We start from the raw sequence: 24,563 nt of genomic DNA on the forward strand, positions 1-24,563 counted from the left end.
GAAAAAAAATGGAGGGCATCCCGTTTACCCAGTCTCCTGTGCCCGGTGGCTTGGAGGCCCTTCTTCCTGGTATGGCTTTAAACAAGCCTAGTTCACACAGAGTGGCTCTTTATACTGTAGGAGGAAAGAAGATGGGTGGCCAAGCGGAGAAAGCTGTGCTTAATTTCTCCTCCTCCTCATCGTTCCTCACAGCTTTATTGTTGACGGCTTCAACCCCGATACCAAACTTTGGAGGCCACATAGGTCACAGTCTGAGCAGAAATGGGGAGAAAATTCCTCCCCCCCTTTCTTTTTTGGACTGCAAATCTCAAAGCACTTCTGCTCCTGCTCACGCTCTCTGGAATAGAGTGGGAGTAGCTTTTCCTCCCCCTGCATGTGAACCTTGAGCCTCATTTTGCCGAGAGTCGGATGAGACTAAATGACTAAACAACAACAACAAAGTTAATAACAACAATAATAACGAGGGTCTCTGGCCATGTGCAGAATTGCCTTTCTGCCACCACCCGGTGTTGAACGGTTTCCTTGGAGTTTTCTCTTTGATGCTGCGCCACCTTCAAAGTATCCAAATACATATTTTGCTTGAACAAACCTTGCTTTAAAAATCAGGGATAAAGGAAGAGCACCAAGTCAGTCTGGAATTTATATATATAAACACCAAAGGAAGGCTTGTGCAAAATGACGTTTTCTACCAAACGAGCTTCTCAGCAAAAGCAGGGAAAAGTGATTTTTTCCTAGCACATCATTTGGATATTTGGGGCAGAAGATGGAAAACCCTTCTAAGCAGCAAGCGGGACGGGATGTACGCGTCAGGGAGCCAAGGAAAATGGATTTGAGGTATTAAAAACAACAGAGCCTCGACCAAGTGGACAGCGGCCAACCCGTCTTGAGCGGCGTTTCTGCGGCGTGGAGCCCTCCTCAGCCAACCTGGTGTTTTTGGGCTTCAGCCCTGTGAGTGGGAGTCGGCAGGAATGACGCCAGGTGGGATTCTGGAATACCTCCTTCCTCGGAAGCCGAAGCGCCAAAGGTTTTGAGTCGTCGGTCGGGTCCACGTCGGCGGCCATCCGCAGAGTATGCGCGGAGCGTTTTTGCAAACACCCTTCCCTGCTTCATCTTGCAGGCAGCCGACGTGTTGCAAAAATGTACAGTAATTGCTGGCGATGCTCTGTTCGAAGAGAGAGAGAGAGAGAGAAATAGCACAGCAGACTCCCTTCCCCCAAAACTAGCACCCCAAGCCTCTTGAAAATTTCTCCTCTTTCCTGCCTGCATCTCCGCCAAAGGAGCCTCTTTGGTTGATGGCTTCCTTCATCTTAAAATTTCAACCTGGCGTCAAGGAGCAAACGAAGCCTCCTGTTGTTGTTGTTTTAAGGGGAGTTCCTTCCGAGAACTGCCCATCAGTCAGCCTAGAACAAAAACAGGCTGTTATTTCAGCTGCTTGATTAGATTTTAATGGTAATCATGGTTTTATTTTGTAAATCGTTTTTGAAGATTTTTTTTTTAAAAAAAGGAAATATGAAATATTGAAGTAAACAACTGTTGAAATGAAAAAGTATCTATGTCAAATAATTATTACACCACTTCTTAGAAGCAACAGAAAACCTTCGCCCTGTTGGTGTCCGGTGCGTAGAACAGTTCTGCTTATATATAAGTGCGTACATACATAACTTTAAATTCAAGAAGGGCCTGTGTGGAGCTTCATAGAGTCTATGGAGGGCTCGTGTGCTGTTTCGGGGGGGGGGGGGGGAGAGGAAAGAGGACCAAATAGAAGAGAGGCTGGTAGCTTTTACTAAGCATCCAGATCTTTGTCTGGATGTGCCTCCTTTTGTTTCTTGGGGTACCAACCCAAATATCTTAGAATAAGCTGCCTGCTTTGCATCCAGAATCCCAGTATCATTCTTGAAGGGCTGATAAATAAATCCCGCAAGGGAGGTGCAACTTTCAGTCATGGCCTGTGGAATCCAGCAGTAAACTTCATCCAGTCTCCTCGTTTCCTGAGAGCATTAAGCTTGTTTTGACTTCATCGAGTGAGGAGCTGGACACGTGCTCGCCTAGAGCATCCGAAGGAATGCGGGGTTTGGGCGCCAGCTATCAGAGCAGTCGTGGGAATTTCCGTGCGAGGCACGAGGTCCTTTCTTGGGCTGCAGGAGATTTTGTTGGAGGCCTTTGCTTAGGAAGGTGTCTCAACCCAGCCAGCCTTTCAGCAGAGAGGGTCGGTTGGAAGACCCCACTGTCAGGGTGGGACAGAGGACCGCTGGATCTGTGGTAGAAAGACACGGCGCCCTGTCTCATGTGGAAAATGCAGAGACAGACAGAGGTGCAGCGGAAGTTGTGGGACTGGTCATACACTGGGGTGGGCAACATTCAGCCGGTTGGATGCCTCTTCCGGCGTCCTCACCATGAAATGTGTCGGCTGAGGCTGGTAGGCAGTTGCAGACCAGTGACATCTACCTACTTTTGTAATAGGATATTTAGCGGAAATGCCAGGAATGGGACAGGAAATGTGAGCTTCTTGTTCTGACCCGAAGCCCAACTTTCCGCCTTCCCAAAATGAAATGTCACCGACAAGCACAGAAAGATGGCCCCGGACTAGAATTCTCCTGGGTTTCCAGGTTCTTCCCTAAACGACACACCCCAGGATTTTGTGGAGTGGGGCTGTAGCAGCTAAAGTGTCATGAAACTGCTAGAACTGTGTAACGTGGATAGATAAGCTCAGGACGGGCTTCATGCTGACGTCTCCCCTTCTCTTTGGCATCTGAAAATGCTCGTTTCAGACCCCACTTTGGCCAGAGCAGAACCTTTTGGCTTTACAGACCTGTTCCTTAAATTGGGTGCTTCTTCCTGCAGGCGTTCCTTTTCCATTTTCTGATAATCAAAAGTCCCACCTGAATGTATTTTAGCGCTGGGCTATTTGGGGGCCTATTTTTATGCATCTCCAGCCTCGTTCCTCTCAATGGATAATCCAGCTCTCACAAGGCTCGAGTGGCTGACAGCCGAAAGGTGTTGTCTTTGGCCTGGACGATCTCCCTCCGTTTCCTCAGGCCAACAGAATGCTTTTTGTCTGAGTCTAGAGCGGAGCTGAAGCCATTGAGCCCTTCGAGAAGCCATGCGGATGGAACGCAGACAAAATAAACGCAAACAATAATGGGCCCGTTTTCTCTCTCCTTCTAGGGATCTTTCCAGTAACAAGATCAGCGCTTTAAATGTTGAAGCATTTGCACATTTAACTTCCCTGACAAGATTGTAAGTACTTATTGCATCTTTTAAAACCTCCCTACACTCTCTCGTTCGGCCCACCCGTCCCCTTTTTTCTGGTGTGTGTCAAGCCTCCTGTTTCATGCATTCACCAGCGAGTCACAAAGAGGGTGGTAAAAACTGGCATGCAGCCGCTGGGGAGTCTTTGCTTTAAGTGACCCTAAAACTAGTTTCCAGCCCCTTGACCCCTGATGGCAGGCATGAAGGTGTAGGGACCATGACAAGGGACAGCTCGGAAGCTAGAGCTGGACGGAGAGGTGAGCCTGCTTTCCTCTTCCCTCAGGGGCGCAGTGCTTCTGTGTCACTTCTTACCGTATTTTTCGCACCATAAGACGCACTTTCCCCCCACAAAACAGGGGGGTGGAAAGTCTGTGTGTCTTATGGAGCGAAGAAAACAGATTACATTTTCCTGTTTTCTTCTCCTAAAAAAATTGGTGCGTCTTATGGAGTGAAAAATACGTATTTCCCTGATTCAGAGATCAGTCACAGATTGTTAAGTTCCTGAGAAAGGGAAAGCAAAATAGCTGCTGATAAATTAGCAAGTTCCTTGGCCCAGTGGCAGCTGGCACCTAAGAGGAAACGGGGCACCAGCCCGCCTCAGGCTGGCTTCTCCAGGTCCATTGGTCTCGCCTCCTTCCTCGGGATGTATATCAAGGCCCTTCCTTCCCCATGGTTCCTTTTTGCCCTTGGCTTGACAGAAGGTGGAGGTGTGCCCACCTCTGCCCCCGGCGGCATCTCGGATTTGCTGCGGTGCCTTCCTTCTCGCCCACGATAGCAGGCCCCCTGGCCACTGCTCCTTGGGGCCTCTGCTTTCTTGCTTTCTTCTGTCTTCAAGCAAATATTTAGGTGAGCAAAGGAGACAGGTTTCTTTCTTTCTTTCTTTCTTCTAACTCCTGCTTCCTTTTTGTCCTTTCTCTCCTGCAGAGATATAAGCAACAACAAGATTTCTACGTTAGAAGATGGGATATTTGATAATTTATTTAATTTAAGCGAAATGTAAGTGAGCACACTGAATGTTTCTATCTTTTCGGGAGACGCTGGTGATTTATTATTCTGGCGCCCTTGCCGTTTTTCATCCTGTTGTGACGGTCGCTACGTAAAGCTTTTCCGACTTCCCATTTTCGGAGGCTAGACTAGACGTTCCGCAAGTCAAGCCAAACTCGACTTGGTGGCTAAATGCATCCCTGGTTGTCAGGGCAGCGTTTTAAAGACTGAATAGTGGCTGGTCAGGGATTTTCATCAGAACCACGGTGGATAAGAAAAGAGCCGTTATCTTTACAAAGGACTGGCTCTTCCTCGGCTGAAGTGCACCCAGGCTGAAGCTGCCTGCATCTCTGGTGTTTAGGGAGAGAGGACTGGCTCCTGCCTTCACTGATTTCCCTTTCCGCCCTAGTTCGTGCTGCTCATAAGCCCAGGTTCTAAGAAACTATTATGGGGGTCAAAGAAGCCTCCACCACCTTCTCTTGAGACATCTCTGCTGGGCTGTCTAACCCAAAGCGGAAAGAAGACTTGAAAGGCAATCTCTGTCTTTCTCTTCTTTGAAGCTCTGTCTGTTGGCATTCCTCCTTTTGCTTTCAGATGAACGTTTCTGAGGGCTTGTAACTGATTCGCAGGCATTTTCGACAGACCTGCTTTTAATCCTTTGGATTCAAGGGCTCCTGGAAGAGCTTTGAGAAATGCAGATTCTCTCATGGCTGGGGTGTTCTGGGCTCCTCTCCCTTAGGTCCACTGGCTGGGCATGTTTTTTTCTTAAGTGCACACACTAGGATTCCTCTCTCTTACGAATGATGGCAGCTGAGATTTGTGGAGCGAAAGGCATTGGGCGTTTCCCTGTCCAGCTGACACCCCCATCCCGCCTCCCGCCATCCTTGTTTCAGAAACCTAAGTTCGAATCCACTCCTTTGCGACTGCAACCTGGCCTGGCTGCCCCGCTGGGCAGAGGAAAGGAACGTGAGGGTCGTCCATCCTGCGGCCACCAGATGTGCTCAGCCCCCCGAGGTGGCAAACCTCCCCCTCTGGAACGTCTCGTTCATCGATATGACTTGCGGTAAGGAGGAGAGAAGGGTGGGGGGCACAGGCCTGACGCTGATGGGGAAAGGCGAGAAATGAGCGTGGACCTTTGCTTCTCTTTGGGACGGGCCGTGATGTTGGGGACACTGACCGCTCCCCTGCATAGGGCACAGGATGTAATTCGTAACAAAGGAGCACTGAGTGAGATGGTGCCAAAGAGGGTCTATGTAATAGTATGCCTGATATTACACCCCCCCCCAAAAAAACCCCACAAACACACATATAAAATGGGTCCCACGCCTCCTGGAGGCTGAGCCTACTGCCATTCAAATCAGAGGGTCTGTCGTGGCCCCTCCGTGACTGTCATTCATATCCTGCAGGATGAACTGCCCATGGCTCCAGGAGGCCCGACCTAATTCCAGGCATATCCTCTATAGGCTTTACAGCCTTCCATGTCCCCATGAGGCCACATCTCTCTCCATTCATAGCCTATGAGATGGACTGCCCTCCATCTCCCCTGGAGGCTTGGTCTCCCTCCATTCATGCCCTATGGACTGTGCTGCCCTTCCAGCAGCAGAGGGGGCTTTGACGTTCCAGGTGTCTTGTGTTCCCCCCTCCAGGAGCCGACTACATCGCGTGCCTGACCGACAACCGCACTGGGGCGGTGGACGCCGTTGTCCGATTCACGGCCCACCTGCCCCAGAACCTGACCGAGGAGACGTGCGGGGCCCTGTGCTTTGCGGAAGACCTGGACTACGGGGGTTTCAGCCACAACGGCCACTGCCTCTGCGGCATCGCTCTGGAACCGAACTCTTCCTCGGGGTGTCTGCCGTTCTGCGCCGAGGCCTCCGCCGCCTCTCTCTGTGGAGGGCCTTCCTTCGTTTCCAACGTCTTCCCTGCTCTGCTTCCCGTTTCCGTGGCTGGCCCCAGTGGCCCCACCGGCCTCTTCCAAGCCGTGGCCTTCCATCTTCATCTCCCGACCAACTTTGGTGTCTTACAATGGGACTTTGGGGACTCTTCGGGGGTTCTGAACACCACCAGGACACCCGTCCTCCACAGGTACACTTTGCCCGGCCACTACAACGTCACGGCCACGGTCTTCGTCGGCAGCCGGTTCACCTCGGCGCAGATGGAAGTGGAGGTGGTGTCGTCCCCGGAAGACCTAGAGCTTCAGTGCCCCACTTTTGTGAAGGCCAATGAAAGCCTGCAGGTGCAGATCCGGAACCGAGGAGGGACCGGCCTTTCAGTGACCTACAACATCACGGCACAGGAGAAAGAGTCTGCTCACGGTGAGTTGAAGTCTTCCCCGGCGATGGGATTTGAACCCAGGTCTCCTGATCCCTCATGAAACCCCCTAGCTAGTGCGCTTTACTGGCTCTCCGTCTCCCATAATCCCCAGATGCAGCCGTAATGCTGTCTGCCCATCCTGGACAGACTGATGGCTGCTGTTATATTTGGGTGAGGAGGGAGAGACAGAGAAGGAAACGGACCAGAAGCCAGCAGGCGAGGTTGTTAGGATCCTTGCTGAAAAGCCCACGAATGGAGGAAGGTAGACATGCCAGAGACAAAGGACCCACCAGCTTGCCTCCATTTCCATTTCCTGAAAGCCCATGGAAATAAATGGGACTTCAGGCCGTCATGATCACAACCACGGATTTCATTGAGGCTCCTCTAAGTGGGACCAAGGCTAGCATCTGCACGTTGCATGGATGCGACCTTCTTTGGCCATGTTCCATTTGACTAAGCGTTAAACTGGACACCCGGAAAGGTTACCTGCATCTGTCGTTGATTCAGCTGAGTCGGGTGGGTGGGTCTACAAATTCTGCCATCCCTAGCCAACGTAGCAATAGTGGGGGATTATGGGGTTGGTTGTCCAACCACCTTTGGAGGTCGACCAGTTGATCGCCTCTGCTCTTGAGCTTACGGCCTACCACAGAACCAGGGTTTGCATAGCCGGGTTGCACGCGGGGCTCTTCCGCCTTCAGTCTCCTACAGCTGGCTCTACCGACGCCAGCTGTTTCAGAGAGCAGGAGCCACAGAGGTTCCTGCATCGCTAGAAGGGTGGCCAAGTGCCCTACGGGCTGTGTTGTCGGAAGCGCCAGGAGTTTATGAGCTTATGAACGAGAAGGCTTGCGTGCCCATCAGGTTGGCTTGGCAGCCATGCCTTGGTAAATGATGGTGTCTCCTTCCTTCCTGGGCTTGGTCTCCCCCCTCCTGAGCATCCGTCCAGAAAGGGCTATTATACCAGCCCATCCTTCAGGCTGTGCCTGAGACATATGTTCTTTCCGAGTCAAGCATCTTGAGCTGGAAGAACCACCTTCAGAACACGGCCAAAGAGCCTGAAAACCCCACAACAACCATCTTGAGCTCCCTTTGCACACCCTAAAAGGTTTGCCTCTCGATTCTCCCTTCGGCAGCGGTCTATCCTACATGCCCCGGGGACAGCGTGGTCTTCTCCGAGAACAGCCACTGCTACTGGCTGGTGGCTGAGAAAGCAGAATGGCAGGAAGCCCAGCGGCATTGCCAGGAACAGGGCGACGGAAACCTGGCGCTGGTCAGCAGCCCAGAAATCCAGAGTTTCTTGGTGTCTCGGGTCACCAGGTAAGTGAGTGAAGAAAAAAACAAGATATTTATATCTTTTTTTGGTCGAATGACTGGGAATAATTTGATGGGAGTTGAAATTCATTCTGGAGAAACTTCACATTATGTCAACAAATGTTTTTGTTTCCTGAACACCTCTGCTGGTTCAAGGTGACTGAGGATTGGAAGCAGATTGGTGATATTGGGGAGCCGCGTTATTGGGGGTGCTTCATTCTCCCAGTTCTTCCTTTTTCTCTACAAATCGCCTCCCTTTTGGTCACCTCTAAGCTCTGTGCAGAAGAGACCCTTCTTGCAATATGACCCTTCATGCCATGTTCAGCTGTTTCCCCCCCTTAGCCACGGCTTCTTCCTGCTCTGAGAAGCCATGAAGGAGTTCAAGGTAGATTATCGGCAAAGAATTTGGAGGAGTCCCTAAACAGACAGAGCACTCAACCCCTTTTGTCAATGAAATCTCCACTCCCTTCCCAGAATAATCCTGCATGTGCAGGGTTTTTTTTTTTTTGTTTTTTTTTTGCGAGGGAGCAGGTAATTTTGCTTCTTTGCAGAATGTTTTTCACTGCCTAAGCTTTTCTTCAGTTAAAGGGGGGGGGGGGGGAGAAGAGAGAGAGAGTATTCCAGAAACAGACAGCATCTCCTGTTGTTCCCAGCTCTTGAATGGGATTAATAGCTTGGATTGTGTCATTTTCCTGTTTTCCGTCAGAAGTGCCTCAGAATTCTGGAGCATCTGGAAGCTTGACCCTAGAGACTCAGCTGGGGAGGAAGATGGGGTTCCTAGAGGCCAGCAATAGTTTAATAAATCACTGAATATTACCCAAAGTTTTTCCATCTCTTTTTCAATGGGGAGCAGAGTGTCATGAGCTTGTTTGCTCCCATCTGGCTCCCTCTTCTTAACCTCATAGAATTCTCATGTTCTCTCTCTCTCTCTCTCTCTCTCTGGCCTTCCATCCTGGTTTAGTGCAAACAATGGCTAACGCTAAACAGGGTTCTCTTCTAACCAACATTTACAAACCTAGTTTGAATTTTGATTTGAAACTGTGCTAGCAGAAGGAACCTGTGTTACTCATGTGGGCCAAAGGCAAAGCAGGTGAACTGGCATGGCGTACACCTCCCTGTGGCTACCATCTAGTTACACGACCGGAAATGTCGTGTCTCTTTTTAGGACTTTGTCAACCTCCGCCCCACTTCTGCTTGAAAGACTCCATGACTCCTCAAGTGAGATCATTTAGAAGACTGGGATCCGCCACTTCCCTTTAGAGACGCTGCTAAGCTGTGGGAGGTTCCCCGCTTCCTTTCTTCGGCTGCTTCTCATGGGCTCGCTCCCTTTTCGTCCTCCATCGGGCAGATCAGCCCATTTCCCTCATGGCTGGGCTGTCGGCATCTTCTCAGCTTCCACAGCAACTTTCTTGGATTCTTTGCAAGACCCTGGATGTCCCCTCCCAAGCCCCAGGATAAGCACACACTGGGTAACTTGGGGAGATACTTGCCCACCTTCTTCTACACCCACAGAGTTGAAGACACTGCATTCAAACCTATGTGAACCCATTCCCCATGACAGAGGGGCTGCCCTTCCCAACGGGAGCTGGGCTTTTTCCCCCTGGCTTCTGGGGCCCATTCTGAGATTCCCAGCCCTGTGCGTCCCTCTTTTTCCACTTTCCTGGCCTTGATTATTCTTATGCAGGGTGGGTTTTCTTTCTCCTCATTTTTCCCCCCTTTCTTTCTTACTTGCCGGTGCTGCTGGCGGAGCTGCACCGCCGTCCTACATGGGACTTTGGGCAAGTTCTCAAGGCTCTCCCTCCTCCTTTCCTTCTGTTCCAGCATCCTCCGCTTCTCGGCATGGGTTTATTTATTGGGTCCGTCCCGTTAGATAAACAGGGCGGATGATTTCATGCTGCAGTTTCCTCCTCGTTGGGATGAACGATGGAAGATGAATGGAGCCTTTTCTTGGAAGATGCTGGACGGCTTGTGGTTGCAGATGGGGCCTGTTTCCCATTAGCCGGCGGGGCGGCAGCCAGAGAAAACTCCCTCTCTGCTTCTCCTAGCAGCTGTCACTTGATGGCCCCCCCTCCACCTCCCCTGTTTTCCCCTCTTCCCAGGGCAAAGGACCCTTCTACCTGTCGGAAGTCAAGGGCTAAGAAAGTGGGCGCTCATCGGAGGACCCTCCTGATGCAAATCACGGGGGGGGGGTGAGTGGGGAGTGAGGAGAAGGCCCCACTGAAGGTTCAGCCCATCCAGTCATATATATATATATATATATATATATATATATATATATATATATATATATATATATATATATATATATATATATATATATATATATATATATATATATATATATATATATATATATATATATATATATATATATATATATAAATGACTCTCCCGGTGAGATCATCACTCGATTTAGAATGGCCATGTCCCCATCATCCCTTGGGGATGGCAGCGAGGAAGCGAGTCTCTGTGAGTGATGCCGGTAGCTTAGGAGCAAAACACAGCGGTTATTTGTTCTTGAGGAATTTTTAAAAAAATCCTAGCCTTAAAGAACACCCACCCTCCCTCCTGGCTTGGAAGAGCCGGTTATTTTTGTCACCGATTTCTCGCTGCGAAAGCTCTTTTTTCGAGATGACTTCATTTATTACGGCGACCAGCAAAGCGTCTCTGCGGTAAAGAAGCCCTTATTATCCTCTGGCAAGCCGAGCACTGCCAGCCGGTCTCCTTTTCTGCCGGCGGAACATCTCGCCCTGGCTCCCAGGGGCAGGCCTGCAAGGGTGGAGGCTTGGCTGAGAACTGCATGTGGAAGACGAGAGAGAGAGAGAGAGAGAGAGAGAAATGCACATGTCCATATTAACGAAGGGTTCGGTGCAACTTTGCCTAGATCTGCAGTATGCATTCGGGCTGGGTCCTGCAATAAATAAATAAATAAATAAATAAATAAATAAATAAATAAATAAATAAATAAATAAATAAATAAATAAGTGTGTGTGTGTGTGTGTGTGTGTGTGTGTGTGTGTGTGTGTGTGTGTGTGTGTAAACAGGATGCGTGGCACCCAACTTGGAAACGGGAAGTACGAAAAGGACTCAGGAGGCTGGTTTGGGTGCCTCTAACAGGGCTTCTGAAGGAATCCCGGAGAGCCTAAATGTGGCCCAAATATCTCCAGGTGACAAGGCATTCACTGAACGCACAATTCTCCTGGAATCTCAGTCTTGGAATCGTGTCCTTCCAGAGGTTGCCTTCCCTGCAGCTGCCAGTCTGGCTTCTGCAGTCACTCCGTCGTGCGCACATCCCCTTGCTTGCCCTTCCTCCTCCCCAAGCCTGGGCATGGCTGTATATGGAGGGCCCCGGCATCTTGATGCCCAGCTGAGAGGAGCAGCAGCTGCTGCTTGGATGCCAAGGGAAGAAGCTGGCTGGGCAGATGGGCCCTGATGACTTCAAGGCAGTTTGATCCCGGAAGCAGTGCTTTACAAATGAGCAGCATTTACTTGCCATTAGTCACTAGAGGGGTGGCATCTTGACCTCTTGAATGACTGAGGGAGGCAGCCCCCTTAGGCAGAACCCTGTCTCACCCAGAATGGCCCAGGGACCCTTGTTTTAAAGCACAAAGTAGAGGGACAAGTCTGTCCGTCTCATATGTTTTGGGGACATGATTCTTGCCCCTCCGGTCAGCCAACAACATAATGTGTCAAACAGAGGCGGGCAACGTGCATTTCTCAAGCCGTGGGGGCGACACCCCAGAAGCGTCTTTGCGGACCTTCCTCCCTGAATGCAAATGAAAAAGGAGCCCACATCCACTCCTGGAGGCCTCCAGTAACGGTAGCCTTCACGCTGGGGAAGTTGGTGGCCACCCTTCTTCTCGCCCGACCCTCCTGAGGGTGACCTTCCTTGCTCCAAAGCCCACGTTGTCCCTGGCGTCTCTCTGTCACGTGGTTGACCTCTCTGTTCTTTCTCGCCTCTTCTGCTGTCAAAATCTGAACTGTTACCTCCTCCACGGATCTGGATCCTGCCTCCCTGTTGCTGGCACACGCATCCTGCAACTGATGAGGGCCACTTTGGACAGAGTGTTTGGGTTCTGCCTGCCGGGCAGTGGCGAGACTTAACGCCGTGTCGTTTGGGGATGCCTCACCTGGATTTTTCTCTTCCTTCCAGGAGCTTGGACGTCTGGATCGGGTTCAACGACGTGGCGAGCCCCAGCCCGTTACAGAGGGAGGAAGGGTTCAACCTGCAGAGCTGTCAAAACTGGCTCCCCGGGGAGCCTCATCCTTCCAACGCCGACCACTGCCTCCGCATGGGCCCAGCCGGCCAGTGCAACACCGATCTGTGTACAGCCAAGCACAGCTACGTGTGTGAGCACAAGCCGCCAGGTGGGTCTCACCCGTCAGCCCTTGTGCAGAGCAGCAGCGGGCGCACAAGAGGGAGGCTGTTTTCTAACCCCCAGACCCACTTTGAGCTGCACCAGACTAAAAATATGCCAAAAAAGAGAGAGAGGTGGTGATGGGGGGAGAAAGAATGTTGAACGATGAATGTTCTAGTTTGTAATTTAGGAGTGGGTCTGTGTGTGGGTGGGGGAGATTGTTGCGCAGAACAGGATGTGCCGATTTATGGACTGCTGGATAGCCCAGTGGCTTAGGGAGTTCAATTCCCCGACTGGGGCCTCATTGACAGGGTCTGGACCCCGTGATCCAAAGGGTCCCTTCCAGCTATGCTGTTCTAAGATAAATCTACCTTGTTTTCAGTGTGAAAGCAAAATCATACTTTCTAGTGGGAAACGGTTGGGAGGGCTTTCTACCCTACTAAGATAGCTTGAGGTTCAAGGATTTGCATGCAGTCCAGAGATGGACGGTGATCCACGTTGGCTCCAGAAGTGGCCCTAATGCTGTGTCATTTATCCTAAAATTATTCTTGGAAAAAATATTGCGCAAAAAAAAATGATCTCGCAAAAGCTTTGCCTCTGGACCATGTCAGTGTTTCTCTCTCCTCCTCGTGTGGCGTCTGAGCGATTCATTCTAATTTAGCCAGTCAGTTAGAAAGGGTGAAAAAGCTGTGCAAGGAGATGCATGCTGTAACAGGGATCCTTGGATGTGATATCCAGCTGTTTTTTGCCGCGTCGGCTCCTCCAAGTTCAGTGTTTTTTTCCCCCTGCCCATCCACAGCAGTGCCGTGGTCACCCAGAAAGAAAGAAAGAACAGTCTTGTTTTTAATTTTGTGACCACCGCTCTGCTGTTGCAGAAAAAGTTTGCTGCATTGCTCTTTCTTCCAAGGGCCTTTGATGTATTTTCCCAGTGGTAAAAATCGGGACTGCCCTTAGTTGCATAAGCTCATTGGAGAGGAAATCAGGGGCTGGATGGAGAAACCCTTGGGCAAGCGAGAGGGGTCGGTGAGAGTGGTTTGAGGAGAACGCTGGAAGGCCCCAATCCTCATCTTGCGGGAAACCATGACATCCCTAGACCTCCTCCCAAGCCAGCCGTGCATCTCCTGTGCACTTTTCAGCATGGAAGGGGGTTCCTGCTTTTGATTCCTCAAAAGTTAGGCTGCAGGAGACTCTGTGGTGTAACTGCAGAGGTCGGAGACCACCAAGGGGAAAATAAGACCTATGGAAATATACAGGGTTTTTAAAAGTTTTGTACATCCTTAGTTTCATCTCCTGTATGGAACAGGGGTCAAGAGACTGACTTTTACCCTCTCCTTCACGCCTCACTAACAGAGATTCTCCTAAACGCTGAGCACTTCTACCTGGGTGCCCCGGCCTTCGATCCGCGCGTGCCGATGGAAAACGTCACGGAGCGAGAAGAGCTGTCGGCCCCGTCTGGGACCGTGGAGGTGAGTCCCAGGCCTGTGAACCGTTTCTGCCCAAAATCTCCTGGCAAGGGACCCAAGAGCAGCTCTGGGCTTTTCTGTCTTTCAGACGGTGGCATTTCCCCGCTTGGCCTTTGAGCAGGAGGGCTTTCTGGTCGCCCTGGAGCTGGCGACCCAGGACCTGTCGCGGGTTGTCCAAGTCCGTGTTCGAGTGCACCGCCCAGCAAGCCTGGCAGGTGAGATGCTTCAGGGTGGCTGGCCCTGCCGTCCCTCTGCCTGGCCTGCCTCTGCCACGTGCCCAAGACCCTCTGCCACGTTCTCTGAGAGCGACCCCATCCGCAACGTCCCCATCGCCGCCAGGTCTGGTCTCAAAGGGCACCTTCGCTCCCTTGAAAAATGCCCGCGAGGGGCGACGGGTGGCTGGCCGCCAGGGGTTTGGACAGAATGCAGAGAGGGGAAGAAAGGGCAGGCCGTGTGGTCCACGATCAGAAAAGGAATCCTTTCCTACAGGGCGGAAGCTGCCACGCTCATCCCGTGGGAAGAGAGAGAAGGGAGCGCAATGGATACCTCAGTTCTGTACTGAGGGATGTGGAAGAAGGAGGTCCTTTGCTCTGTCTAGCCGTGTGTGTGTGTGTGTCTTTGTGTGTGTCTTTGTGTGCAAGAGAGGGAGAGAATGAATGAAGAGAATGAATGAATTGTATGTGTACAAGCCTATCAGTGGAGGATTCCCCTGCTTTCACAGTTCCATCCAGTTTACCCAATGCTGGCCTGTGTTCCTCTCCTTGAACGCAGCATCCTGCCGGGTGAGAAGGTGCCACCACCACCTCCACCCCTCCGTGCCCTCCTGTGTGACAGAGAAACGATCTCGTCCTCCCTGGAACAAGAGGGGATGTTTCCCAGTCCCTCGGTGGTCTTGGCTGGAATGGTTTCTCTTCCCGGCAATCATTTCCCTCACCACTTCAGGTCATTGAGGGCCAAAGGGTCATCCCACAAGTGCCCTTTTGGCAAACGACGGTAGGAAGGGCTCTGAAAAGACGGGTGTCTCATGAGAACGACGCTGTGGTGAGCAGACCCCATTCAAAGCCTGTTGGTGGGCAGGGCAAGAAGGCCAGCAGGCTTTCAGGTTGGGCAGAGCTCTTTATCCTACCGGGGGGTTGGCGGAGCGCTGGGACACTCAAAAGCTTGCTCATTTTCATGGGATTGTGGTCGGCCCCCCGAAAGGTATCACCCCTCTGCAGGTTGGCTTTTCTTCCTAGGGAGCCCCAGGCCCACCTGCGCTTGATTCTCACGGTGGCATGTTCTGTTTTTCTCCCCACCCCGCCCCGCCAGAGTGGAAGGAGGTTCTCAATGCCACAGACCCGGTACCAGCTTCTCAAGAGAACGGGACATGGGAGCAAACAGACTGTCCGCTTGGCCTCCACTGGTGTAGTTCAGCCAACGCCTGCCTGCCCCTGGGAAGCTGCTCGGGGCCGTGCGCCAATGCCTCGGTCCTCCCCACCCTTCCACCTGTTCCTCGCCACCGGGCAAATCAGTCCAAGGATGAGGACCTCCGAGAGTCGCTTTTCATTTTACCACCGGGCCCCTCGACGCATTATCTGGTAAGAACCAAGCATTCAACAGCATCCAAGCTCAGCTGGGGTTGTTTCACGCCAGGCAGGTGAAAACCGCCCTGTCTCCATGTCATTGGGTGTCTCCACCTCCTAGCCTGTTTTTGCTTCTCACTCTTGGTTCGCATTCAGCAGGGAGACCTCCGTCTTTAAAGTTGAAATGCAAGAGGGATGAGCAGGTGGGCCATGGGAGTCTGCATGCCTCGGAGGGCAAGGGGGTAGCTCGGATCTCCCCCAGTGCGTAGCTCCAAAGGACGGCGCTGATAGAGGGGAGGGGGAGAGAGAGAGACCCTGTGCTGAGGATCGGGTTTGGAGGAGGGACCTCACAGGGTTCCCCCTCTCTTTTGCAGCTGCTCTTCAAAAGCAAGGGCCCCTTGGTCAGGCCTAATGACACGGTGAGCCTTCAGCACGACGCGGGTCCAGGCGCTTTCCTCCTTTGCCTTCCTGACCAGCAGGCGCCCCCAGCAATGAGCTACTACACCCTGCACTCTCCCACATGGGAACGGGACAGGCCCGCCCAGCCCATGGCCAGCAGCTGGCAGAACGGCTCCGTGTGCGGCTTCCGGGCTCTCGCTGCTGCCGAAGAGAGGGTGCCCCTTCTGGGTCGGGAGAACTCCGGCGTGGGGCACCCGGGCCTTTACTCCGTGAGGGCCGCCGTGGGCAATGGGGTCTTTAGGACCGAGCTGTCCTGCGATTTCCGGGTGACCTCCCCAATTTCGGGACTCAGGGTCGTTTACCCTCCCGAACAAGGCGGCAGGATCTACATGGAGGCCAACCACACGTGGCTGGTGGTGAAAATCGTCTCTGAGACCAACGCAACAGCTGGCTGGCTAGGGGGGGACCAGAGCTTCCCCTTTGAAAGGAGCTGCCCGCCCGCCGTTGCGCTGCGGGTGCCCGACTGTGTCAGGGAGGCCAACGACACCTGGTTCTCCATCCTCCCGCTGGAGGGCCTCGGGGAGAACGCCAGCACGGCCGTGCTGTGGGTGGAGAACGCCGTGAGTCGCCAGAACCTCACCGTCGTGGTCAAAGCCGAGGAAGCTATACGGGGGCTCCGCGCAACGCCCAACCCAGAAACCCGAATCTTGCTGCATAATCGCGTGGTGAGTCCTTAAGCTGTCAAGAGGCACCAAAGAGAGGTTGGCCGTTGGGCTCGAGGGTGGGGGACATCTTCGTAGCGCATTTAGAGCCGTGTTCAATTTTCAAATCCGCACGGGGGTTCAGCCTGCAAGGTAGGCATTTTATGGCACCGATGCCTGAAGGGCTGCCGACCTTTCAGGCACTTGTTGATTTTTTTAAAAAGCCAGGTAGGAAAAAACTGGGACAAAAATCCCCGTCATCCCCATCCCTGTGGCTATTTTGCCATTCGGGAACTCCTTGGGCGCAGCTCCGTCTCTTAACTGGGATGAGAAGGGTCTCCCACTGGTTTTCAACAAACCCTGACCCAGCAAAGCTAAAGGGATGAGCTCTGGTTCATGTGAGTTGGAAAAAGGGACATTCGGGGGGGGGGTGTTGGGTCTCCTTGGGGTCTGGAAATGCAAGACATGCACCTGAAATAAATCCTTCAAGCTTCCTAATCACATTGCCTCACCCTCAGTGCACCAGGATTCTCACTGGGGTCTGAGAATACCCCAAGATTCATGTTGTTGTTGTTGTTTAAAAAATACTGAAATAATTAAAGACGGGTGTTCCGATTTCTATCCTACCTTTTGCCTTATATGCATTTTTTAAAAAAAGAAGAAAGAATGCAGAAAAAGGTGGGGTGTGTCCTTAGCTCAGGGCTGGCTCCCTTTCCTTTCTCTGTTTCTTTTCTAACAAATCCTCCAGTTTCCAGCCTTCACGGCTGCAAAGTGACAGTGTGTGCGAATGACCCCCGCTGGCCTGTCAGCAGGGGCTGAGTTAACTTCTTGGTGATCTGAGGTAGCCTTCAGGGCCATGTCTTGTCCCTCGCCTTCTGCCTCCCATGACTGGAAACAAAAGACAAAACCCCAGAGCAAATCGTGCAGGACTGACAGCCCTGTAGAATAATCTCTGCAATGCAAGAGAAATCACAACATTCCAATTTCCACAACGTTTAAGGTCCAGATCGGTGCTGAGTTCTTGAGGCAGCCTGGCTGTGATGCCTTTGAATGCAAGTGGGCAGAGTCCCGTCTCTTGCCGGTTCCAAACCCATTTCCCTCCATCCTGGCGTCTTGGGTTGCTTTGAACGTGTTGCAGGGCATCGCTTTCTCAGCCCCTGGCTCTTTCTCCGCTCAAGGTGCGCTTTGCTGCCCTTTCCTGGGTACCACACTCGAGCCAAGCCAATGTTTGAAAAAAAAAAGAGTTCAGCGTCCCTCTGGCTGTTGACTCCGTATCTCTTGGTTCCATCTGTCGCAGAGCTACGTCCCTGTGATGGATGCGGGAACAGACGTGACCTTTCGGTGGACGGTGGACGACAAGCCCTCCTTCACGTTCTACAACGAGGTTTTCAACGTGATCTACCAAACACCGGCTGTGTACAAGCTGACAGTAAGCCCCCGTCTCCCAGCGGCCTCTTTGTTTTGACCCGCAGCGCCTCCTCTGGCTCCCTTTTAGGGAGACTCCACACGACCCCCCAGGTTGGATGCTAATACGACCCTCCAAAATGTGGAAGACTTGCACCCTCAGTCTGAGACCTGGGGCGCTGTGGGACCCTTAACAGGTCCTTGTTCCTTACTTACAGGGCCAGAGCTTAGAGAAAAGTGAGGGTTGTTTTTTTAATGCCACATCTCAGAATTCTGCAACCGGCATGGCTGCAGCGCAAGAGGGTAACATTCTCAGGCTCTGCACGAAGGAGCTTGTATTTGTCTTCTCCCAGCCTTGTCCTCTGCTGCCTGATCTTTTTTAATGCGTGGAGCCAGAACACGCAGAATATGTCTGCGGAATGAGAACTCATTCTGCAAGGATGCATGTTCGAGTGGGTGTTTTTCCCCCTTTCTTTTCTGGGTGACCTCTGTATTAATGCTGCTGCTGCTCACTAGCCACTTGGGGCATTCCAGACCCAAGATCTGGATCTTTCACGTGCAGGCTGTTGTCAAAGCAAGGCTTTTTGAGTGATCCGAGGGAGCCCAACCCGTCGGCAGCCCCAATGCCTAGCCCAGACCCCTTAACCACATGACCTGCGCGGGGCTGTTAAAGGGGAGGGGAGGAGGGACGCCGGTGAGGTCCAGCAGACCCTGCATTCCCCAGGGCCATTTGGAAGGGAAAACAATGCTTTCCCCCTGCCGTTGCCTCCGACTCCATTCCTGGTGGCTGTGCGGGTCCCGTGAGGTGCCACAGTGGTCTCCCTGTGCTTTCAACAGCTCACCGCCTCCAACCACGTCAGCAACGTCACTGTGCACTACAACATCACCGTGGAGAGGATGAACCGGATGAAAGACCTGGTGGTCTCCGAGATCCCGCCGCTCGTCCCCCAGAATAGCACCATGGAGCTGGCGGCCACGGTGACCGTGGACACGGCGGTGGAGGCCACGTTCCTGTGAGTCCTCTGGCTGCCCCATTGGCTGCTTCAGCCCCTTTTTTCCGTGGGAAACCCAAAGAAGGGAAGGGTGCTCTTGCCTCCTATATCTTGGACGGGAACCATGCAAACAGTCTGCCTATTAAAAGGGAATCTGTGAAGCCCTCCTGGGTAGTTATAGGCATTACACACCTAAAGATGCAAATGTCTTCTTAATCCCCCTACAAACATGTGCAAGGAATTGCACCACCCATTTTGTGGTTTCTTCTTGCTGCTATCATTTTCTTTTTCTGCTATATCGTCTGTCTCTCTGTATGGATGCATGCATGCATTTTCTGCACGTCCCACCTGATGGCATGCGACCACTCTAGGTGGTTTCCAACAGATGGCTGACAACCTGCGCGTGCAGTCACCCACCAGACGTGAGCCAGAGCCCATAAAAAAAGGAGGCACAAAAATGAACGAATGAACAAAAATCCCAAGAGCCAGAACAGAACATCTGGAACCAGGAAACGAACGCTGGTGTCTTGACGAGTGGGCGGGGGGGGAAGAGTATCCCCTCCAAAGAAAACGCAGCTGTTTTCAGCCAGACCGGCTTCACCCCACTTTGAAAAAGCAATGAAGGTGTTTTTCAGCCACGTGGGGATGGCCGTCCAGAGGAAGGACCCACTGCAAGGGGAAGCATGTAGGGTTTCTGATGGGGCATCAGGCGTGTCAGACGTAACAAACCTTCTTGCTCTCTGGCAGCCAGTGACTCGTCTCCCCTCTCCCTTTTTCGCGCTCTAGGTGGGACTTTGGCGACCGCGGCTGTGTGACTTCCCAGTTCAGGCCCCCCTATAATGACTCCTTCCCCGTGCCCGATCCGAACGTCCACCAGGTGGTAATTGGACATAACGTCTCGCACGCCTACCAGGAACCAGGTGAGGCCACGACGAGCACGTTGGCTGACGAGATCTCCAGGCGGCCTCCGCTTTCACAAAATCATGGCGCTGCCTTGTCAACACAGGGAGGCTGCATTTTATTGCAGGTTTTTTAAAATGCCTTTTTGGGACAGATTTTAAACAGCTTTGATCCACTAGTTTTCAACTTGATGTCTGTCTATTCCTTTTGTATTGTCCTCTCTTTTCTCCCCTCCAGTTTTCAATATTGTTTTCAGCATTCAAATTTTGGGTCCTTTAGAAGAGAAAATCAGGGGATCAATATTTTAAAATATTTGTTAATATTTTATTAAAATATTAATAAAAATATTAATATATTTTCCCCTAACCCCCCTCTCCCCATCCCCATTTAGGTGAATATACCCTGACCGTTTCAGTCGTCAATGAATTTGAGAACCTGACTCGCTCCGTTCCGGTCCATGTCTTCACCTACCTGACGGACGTCTCCATGGAAACCAACGCAGGCGTTCTGGTGGCGGGCCGCCCGGTCACTTTTGAAGCTCAGCCCTTGCCATCTAGCTACGGGGTCTTTTACCTCTGGGATTTTGGGGACGGTTGTGCGGAGTTAGTGGAGGGGCAGGCGTTCGTACTCCATACCTACAACAGCACAGGGACCTACAACGTCACCTTGAAAGCCAACAACACCATCAGCACCGTGGAGGTCGTCCGGCGTTACCGAGTCTTTGAAGAAGTGACAGGGTTGCGGGTGACCCTGAACGAAGCGGTGGAGGTGGGCACCCCGGTGGAGGTCTCTGCCTCTGTGGAGACTGGGGACAACATCACTTGGGTGTTTGATATGGGCGATGGGACAGTCAGGACCAGTTTCCTGGGATCCGTGGAGCACAGCTACCTCAAAGAGATGAACGGCACCGTCAACGTGACAGCGGCAAATCCGGTCAACTCCGTCTCCCAAGCCGTCCCCATCCAGGCGTTTGTGCTGATGGTCCTCAAAATCGAGCCTTCCACTTGTATCAGAGAACACCCAGAGGCGGAACTCACCGCTTACGTCTCCGGCAACCCCGAGGACTACTTTTTCGACTGGACCTTTGGGGATGGCTCCTCAAACGTCACGGTGTACGGAGACCCGACGGTGAGGCACAACTTCACCCGCAGTGGCATTTTCTCGCTCTCGTTGGTCCTCTCCAGCAAGGTCAACAAAGCGCAGTATTACACCGAGGTCTGCGTGGAACCCGAGGTGGCCAACGTCACGCTCTTTGCCAGATCTTCCCTTGTGAGGCTCGGGAACGAGAGCAAATTCCAAGCGAGGGCCCTGCCGCCTTACCGCTACCGTTACCAGTGGGACTTTGGGACCGACGACTCCGCTCGGTTTGGGGGCACAGAGGCCAGCTACACGTACAAAGCCCCGGGCGTCTACCTCGTCATGGTGACCGTCAGCAACAACGTCTCTTTCAACAACGACTCTGCCTTAGTGGAGGTCCAGGAGCCGGTGGGCGCAGCCAGAATCGAGTCCAACGGCTCGCAGGTTTTGGAACTGAACCAAATCTATCTGTTCTCAGCCAATGCCAGCGGGACCAAAGTCAGTTACCTGTGGGACTTCGGGGATGGCACGACCCAACTGGGGAAGCTCATCACCCACTCCTACAACAAGACCGGCGCCTACGCCGTCAGCTTGACTGGCTGGAACGAGGTGAGCTTCAGCGAAGCGAGGGTCAATGTGACGGTCAAGAGGCGCCTCCAGGGGTTGACCATCAATGCCAGCCGGACCGTGGTGCCCCTGAACGGCTCTGTCAGCTTCACGGCCACCCTCCTGGCTGGCACCGCCACCCGTTACTCGTGGATCTTGTGCGACAGGTGCACCCCCATCCCGGGCTTGTCTACCATCTCCTACACCTTCCGCTCCATTGGGACGTTCAACGTGATTGTGACAGCAGAGAGCGAGATTGTGTGCTTGCAAGACAGCATCTTCATCTACGTCCTGGAGCAGATTGAGGGGCTTCAGATCATCATCGGCGGCGACCTCCTGAATGACAGCTACTCCCCCACCAACAAGACGCTCCTGCTGCAAGCAGCCGTGAGAGAAGGGACAAACATCTCCTACGTCTGGACCCTCCTAAAGGAAGCTCAGCCTGTTCAAACATCTTCTGGGAAGACCTTCTCTCTGACCGTTCTGGAAGTGGGTGTCTACCTCATCCACCTGAAAGCCACCAACATGCTGGGGAGTGTGGCCCTTAACAAGACCGTGGAGTTCATGGAGCCCGTTGGCGTCTTAAAGCCAGCTGCTTCGCCCAACCCAGTGGCCGTCAACGCTTCTGTTAACATAAGTGCCAGCGTCACCTCTGGGACGGGACTGGTGTACACGTGGTACCTGGAGGAAGACGTCTCTCTTCTCACCGAGGCCTCGGCCATCACCTACTCTTTCCGAAGCCCTGGGACCAAAGTGATCGCTGTGGTTGTAGAAAACAAATTGGGTTCAGCCAATGCGACGCTCACGATCTACGTGCAAGAGGCAGTAGAGGGGCTGAGGATCAGGACCATCCGGCCCAACTGTACTTACATTGAGTCGGGCTCGGTCGTGAACTTCTCCGGAGAGCTGGAAAGGGGGTCCAATGTGGGCTGGATGTGGAGGATGCAGAACAACACCACCATCTCCGGGCAGCGAGTGGCTCTGACGTTCCCAACGGCCGGCTTCTTCTCCATCTGCGTGAATGCTTCCAACGACATCAGCTGGGAAGTGGCCTGCCACAATCTCACCGTGGAAGATCCCATCCGTGGTCTGAGCCTCCTTGTGAGCAAGGACATCCTGGAGGTGGGGGAGGAGGTCTCCTTCGTGATCAGGAAGTCTTCTGGTTCATCTGTGAGCTATGAAGCGAGCGTCGGTGGGAACTTCTCTGTGGCGCTCAAGGCCCCCAGTTTCACCCACACGTTCACCCATGTCGGAGACTACTTAGTCCAGGTGAGGGCAGAGAACCACATCAGCGTGGATTACGCAGAGGTCCTTGTTGTGGTGCTGGAGGCCATCCGTGGCCTTCAGGTGGCCAACTGCTGTGAAGAAGGAACACCCACTGGGACAGAGAGGCATTTCACAGCTGAAATTCTGAGTGGCTCACGTGTGTCCTATTCGTGGCAGCTCACATTAGAGGAAGATGGGGGGCATACACAGGCAGCTGTCTTGGAAGGCCGCAGCATTTCTTACACCCCGAAGGTTGCAGGGCTGTTGAACATCCGCCTCCGTGCTTTCAACCGTCTGGGCAGCCAGAACCTAACCGTAGTCATTCAAGTCCAGGACCGCATCCGGCAGCTTTCTCTCCTGCCGGTGGATGCCTTTGCCAACCGGACCACTTGGTTCGAGGCGTCTGTGCTGCCCAGCGCCAGACAGGTGGCGTTCTGGTGGCACTTTGGGGACGATTCCCCCATCAAAAGGACAGACGGGCCGTCTGCTGGCCACACCTACCGGAGGCCCGGGGAATACCTGGTGGAGGTCAACGCCACCAACCTCATCAGCTTCTCCATCGCCCACCTCACCGTCACCGTCCGAGTGCTGGAGTGTGAGGAGCCTGAGGCAGAGCTAGCCTTACCTGCTCAGGTGGTCATGAAGCGGTCGCAGAAGAACTACCTGGAGGCGCAGATTGACTTACGGGATTGCACCCGATACAAGACGGAGTACCTGTGGGAGATCTACAGGGCCTCCAGCTGTCTGCATTTGAGTTCCTTCAACAAAGTCCACCTGGCCAATGTGGACATGAGCCGGCCTCAGTTGGTCATCCCAAAGCTCGCCCTGGATCTTGGCAAGTACTGCTTTAAATTCCTGGTCTCTTTCGGGGACACGCCCCTGTCCAAGAGCGTCTTTGCCAACGTGACCATCTTGCCCAATAAACTGGTGCCCATCATTGATGGAGGGTCTTACCGGGTGTGGTCCAGCACCAGGGACTTGATCTTGGATGGAGAGAAGTCCTACGATCCTAACCTGGAAGACTGGGAGCAGACGCCCTTACGTTACAACTGGACGTGTGTCTCTTCCTCCAGAGTAAGCCGGCCTGGGTTTTAGTGGTTTCTGGGGGAGGCTGGTGGAAGGGAAGAAGTGGCAAAGCAGTGCAGAACAGATGCTGGGTTTGCCCCCAAAAGGTGCCATTCATAGAACTGGAGAGAGTCCCGGCTCTGGATGGAGCGGAGTAGGGCCATCTCACCCAGCCTCCACCCCTTGAAATCCAAGTCAAGGGTGGGCCATGCCTTTATTAGACCCACCGAATTATCAGGAAAGGTTTCTTTCTCACTTTCCACTCCCATTGATGCCCACAGTAGGCCTGAGCCGGAAGAGGCGTGCAAGTTCACGTTCGCCTCCCCACCGCCTCTCCGCCTTCTCCAGCTTTGTGGCGCCGAGTCCTTCTGCGCGATTTCTCCGTTTTTCTCCCTCCACTTCCCATCTTTCTTTTCTTGTCCCCAACAGAGCTCATCCTCAGGGTGTGCCCTCAACTTCAGTGCCACGGGGGGAGTGGTAACCGTCTCCCGAGCCATCCTGGAAGCAGACCAGGAGTACACCTTTGACCTCACAGTCTGGAAGACGGGGATGAGTCCGGAGTCAACGAACCAAACGGTTTGTGTTGTAGAGTGGCATTTCCCAACCTGGGGTAATACGCGCGAAACACACCCCTCCCCCGGGGTTACAAACCAGGATATTTAGAGGTACGCAAGACCAAAATGGATAATGGAAGAAGAAAAAGTTTAGAATAGCTTTTGAAAAGCACAGGAATCTTTTTGCAAACTGTGTATTTTTAAAACAAAAATTCAATGCAATGCTTGAAAATACATTTTTTTAAAAAAACAGAAGTGTTTAGATAACTAGGATACAATCTAGGAGCTGAGACAGATTTAAATCCAGCGACATTTCTCAATGATTGAACACTTACTGATGGGATTGCAATTGATGTGTATTT

The 24,563-nt window shown here is 52.6% G+C and overlaps 1 protein-coding gene across 1 annotated transcript in view; it reads left to right on the forward strand.

The window, feature by feature from the left end:
* The window catches only part of PKD1 (polycystin 1, transient receptor potential channel interacting), a 79,484-nt gene that overhangs the window by 31,004 nt on the left and 23,917 nt on the right, over positions 1–24,563 (forward strand). Inside the window, exons 2-16 of the mRNA XM_072982340.2 lie at positions 3,166–3,237; positions 4,174–4,245; positions 5,127–5,296; positions 5,880–6,548; positions 7,677–7,860; positions 12,008–12,222; positions 13,563–13,678; positions 13,764–13,890; positions 14,984–15,252; positions 15,612–16,361; positions 17,635–17,766; positions 18,579–18,754; positions 19,520–19,653; positions 20,025–23,656; positions 24,077–24,223. Of these exons, the coding sequence (XP_072838441.2) occupies positions 3,166–3,237; positions 4,174–4,245; positions 5,127–5,296; positions 5,880–6,548; positions 7,677–7,860; positions 12,008–12,222; positions 13,563–13,678; positions 13,764–13,890; positions 14,984–15,252; positions 15,612–16,361; positions 17,635–17,766; positions 18,579–18,754; positions 19,520–19,653; positions 20,025–23,656; positions 24,077–24,223 (6,865 nt within the window). The remainder of the gene's footprint in view (positions 1–3,165; positions 3,238–4,173; positions 4,246–5,126; positions 5,297–5,879; positions 6,549–7,676; positions 7,861–12,007; positions 12,223–13,562; positions 13,679–13,763; positions 13,891–14,983; positions 15,253–15,611; positions 16,362–17,634; positions 17,767–18,578; positions 18,755–19,519; positions 19,654–20,024; positions 23,657–24,076; positions 24,224–24,563) is intronic.

This window comes from Pogona vitticeps, chromosome 13, assembly GCF_051106095.1.
Source record: "Pogona vitticeps strain Pit_001003342236 chromosome 13, PviZW2.1, whole genome shotgun sequence".
Taxonomy (NCBI): Eukaryota; Metazoa; Chordata; class Lepidosauria; order Squamata; family Agamidae; genus Pogona; species Pogona vitticeps.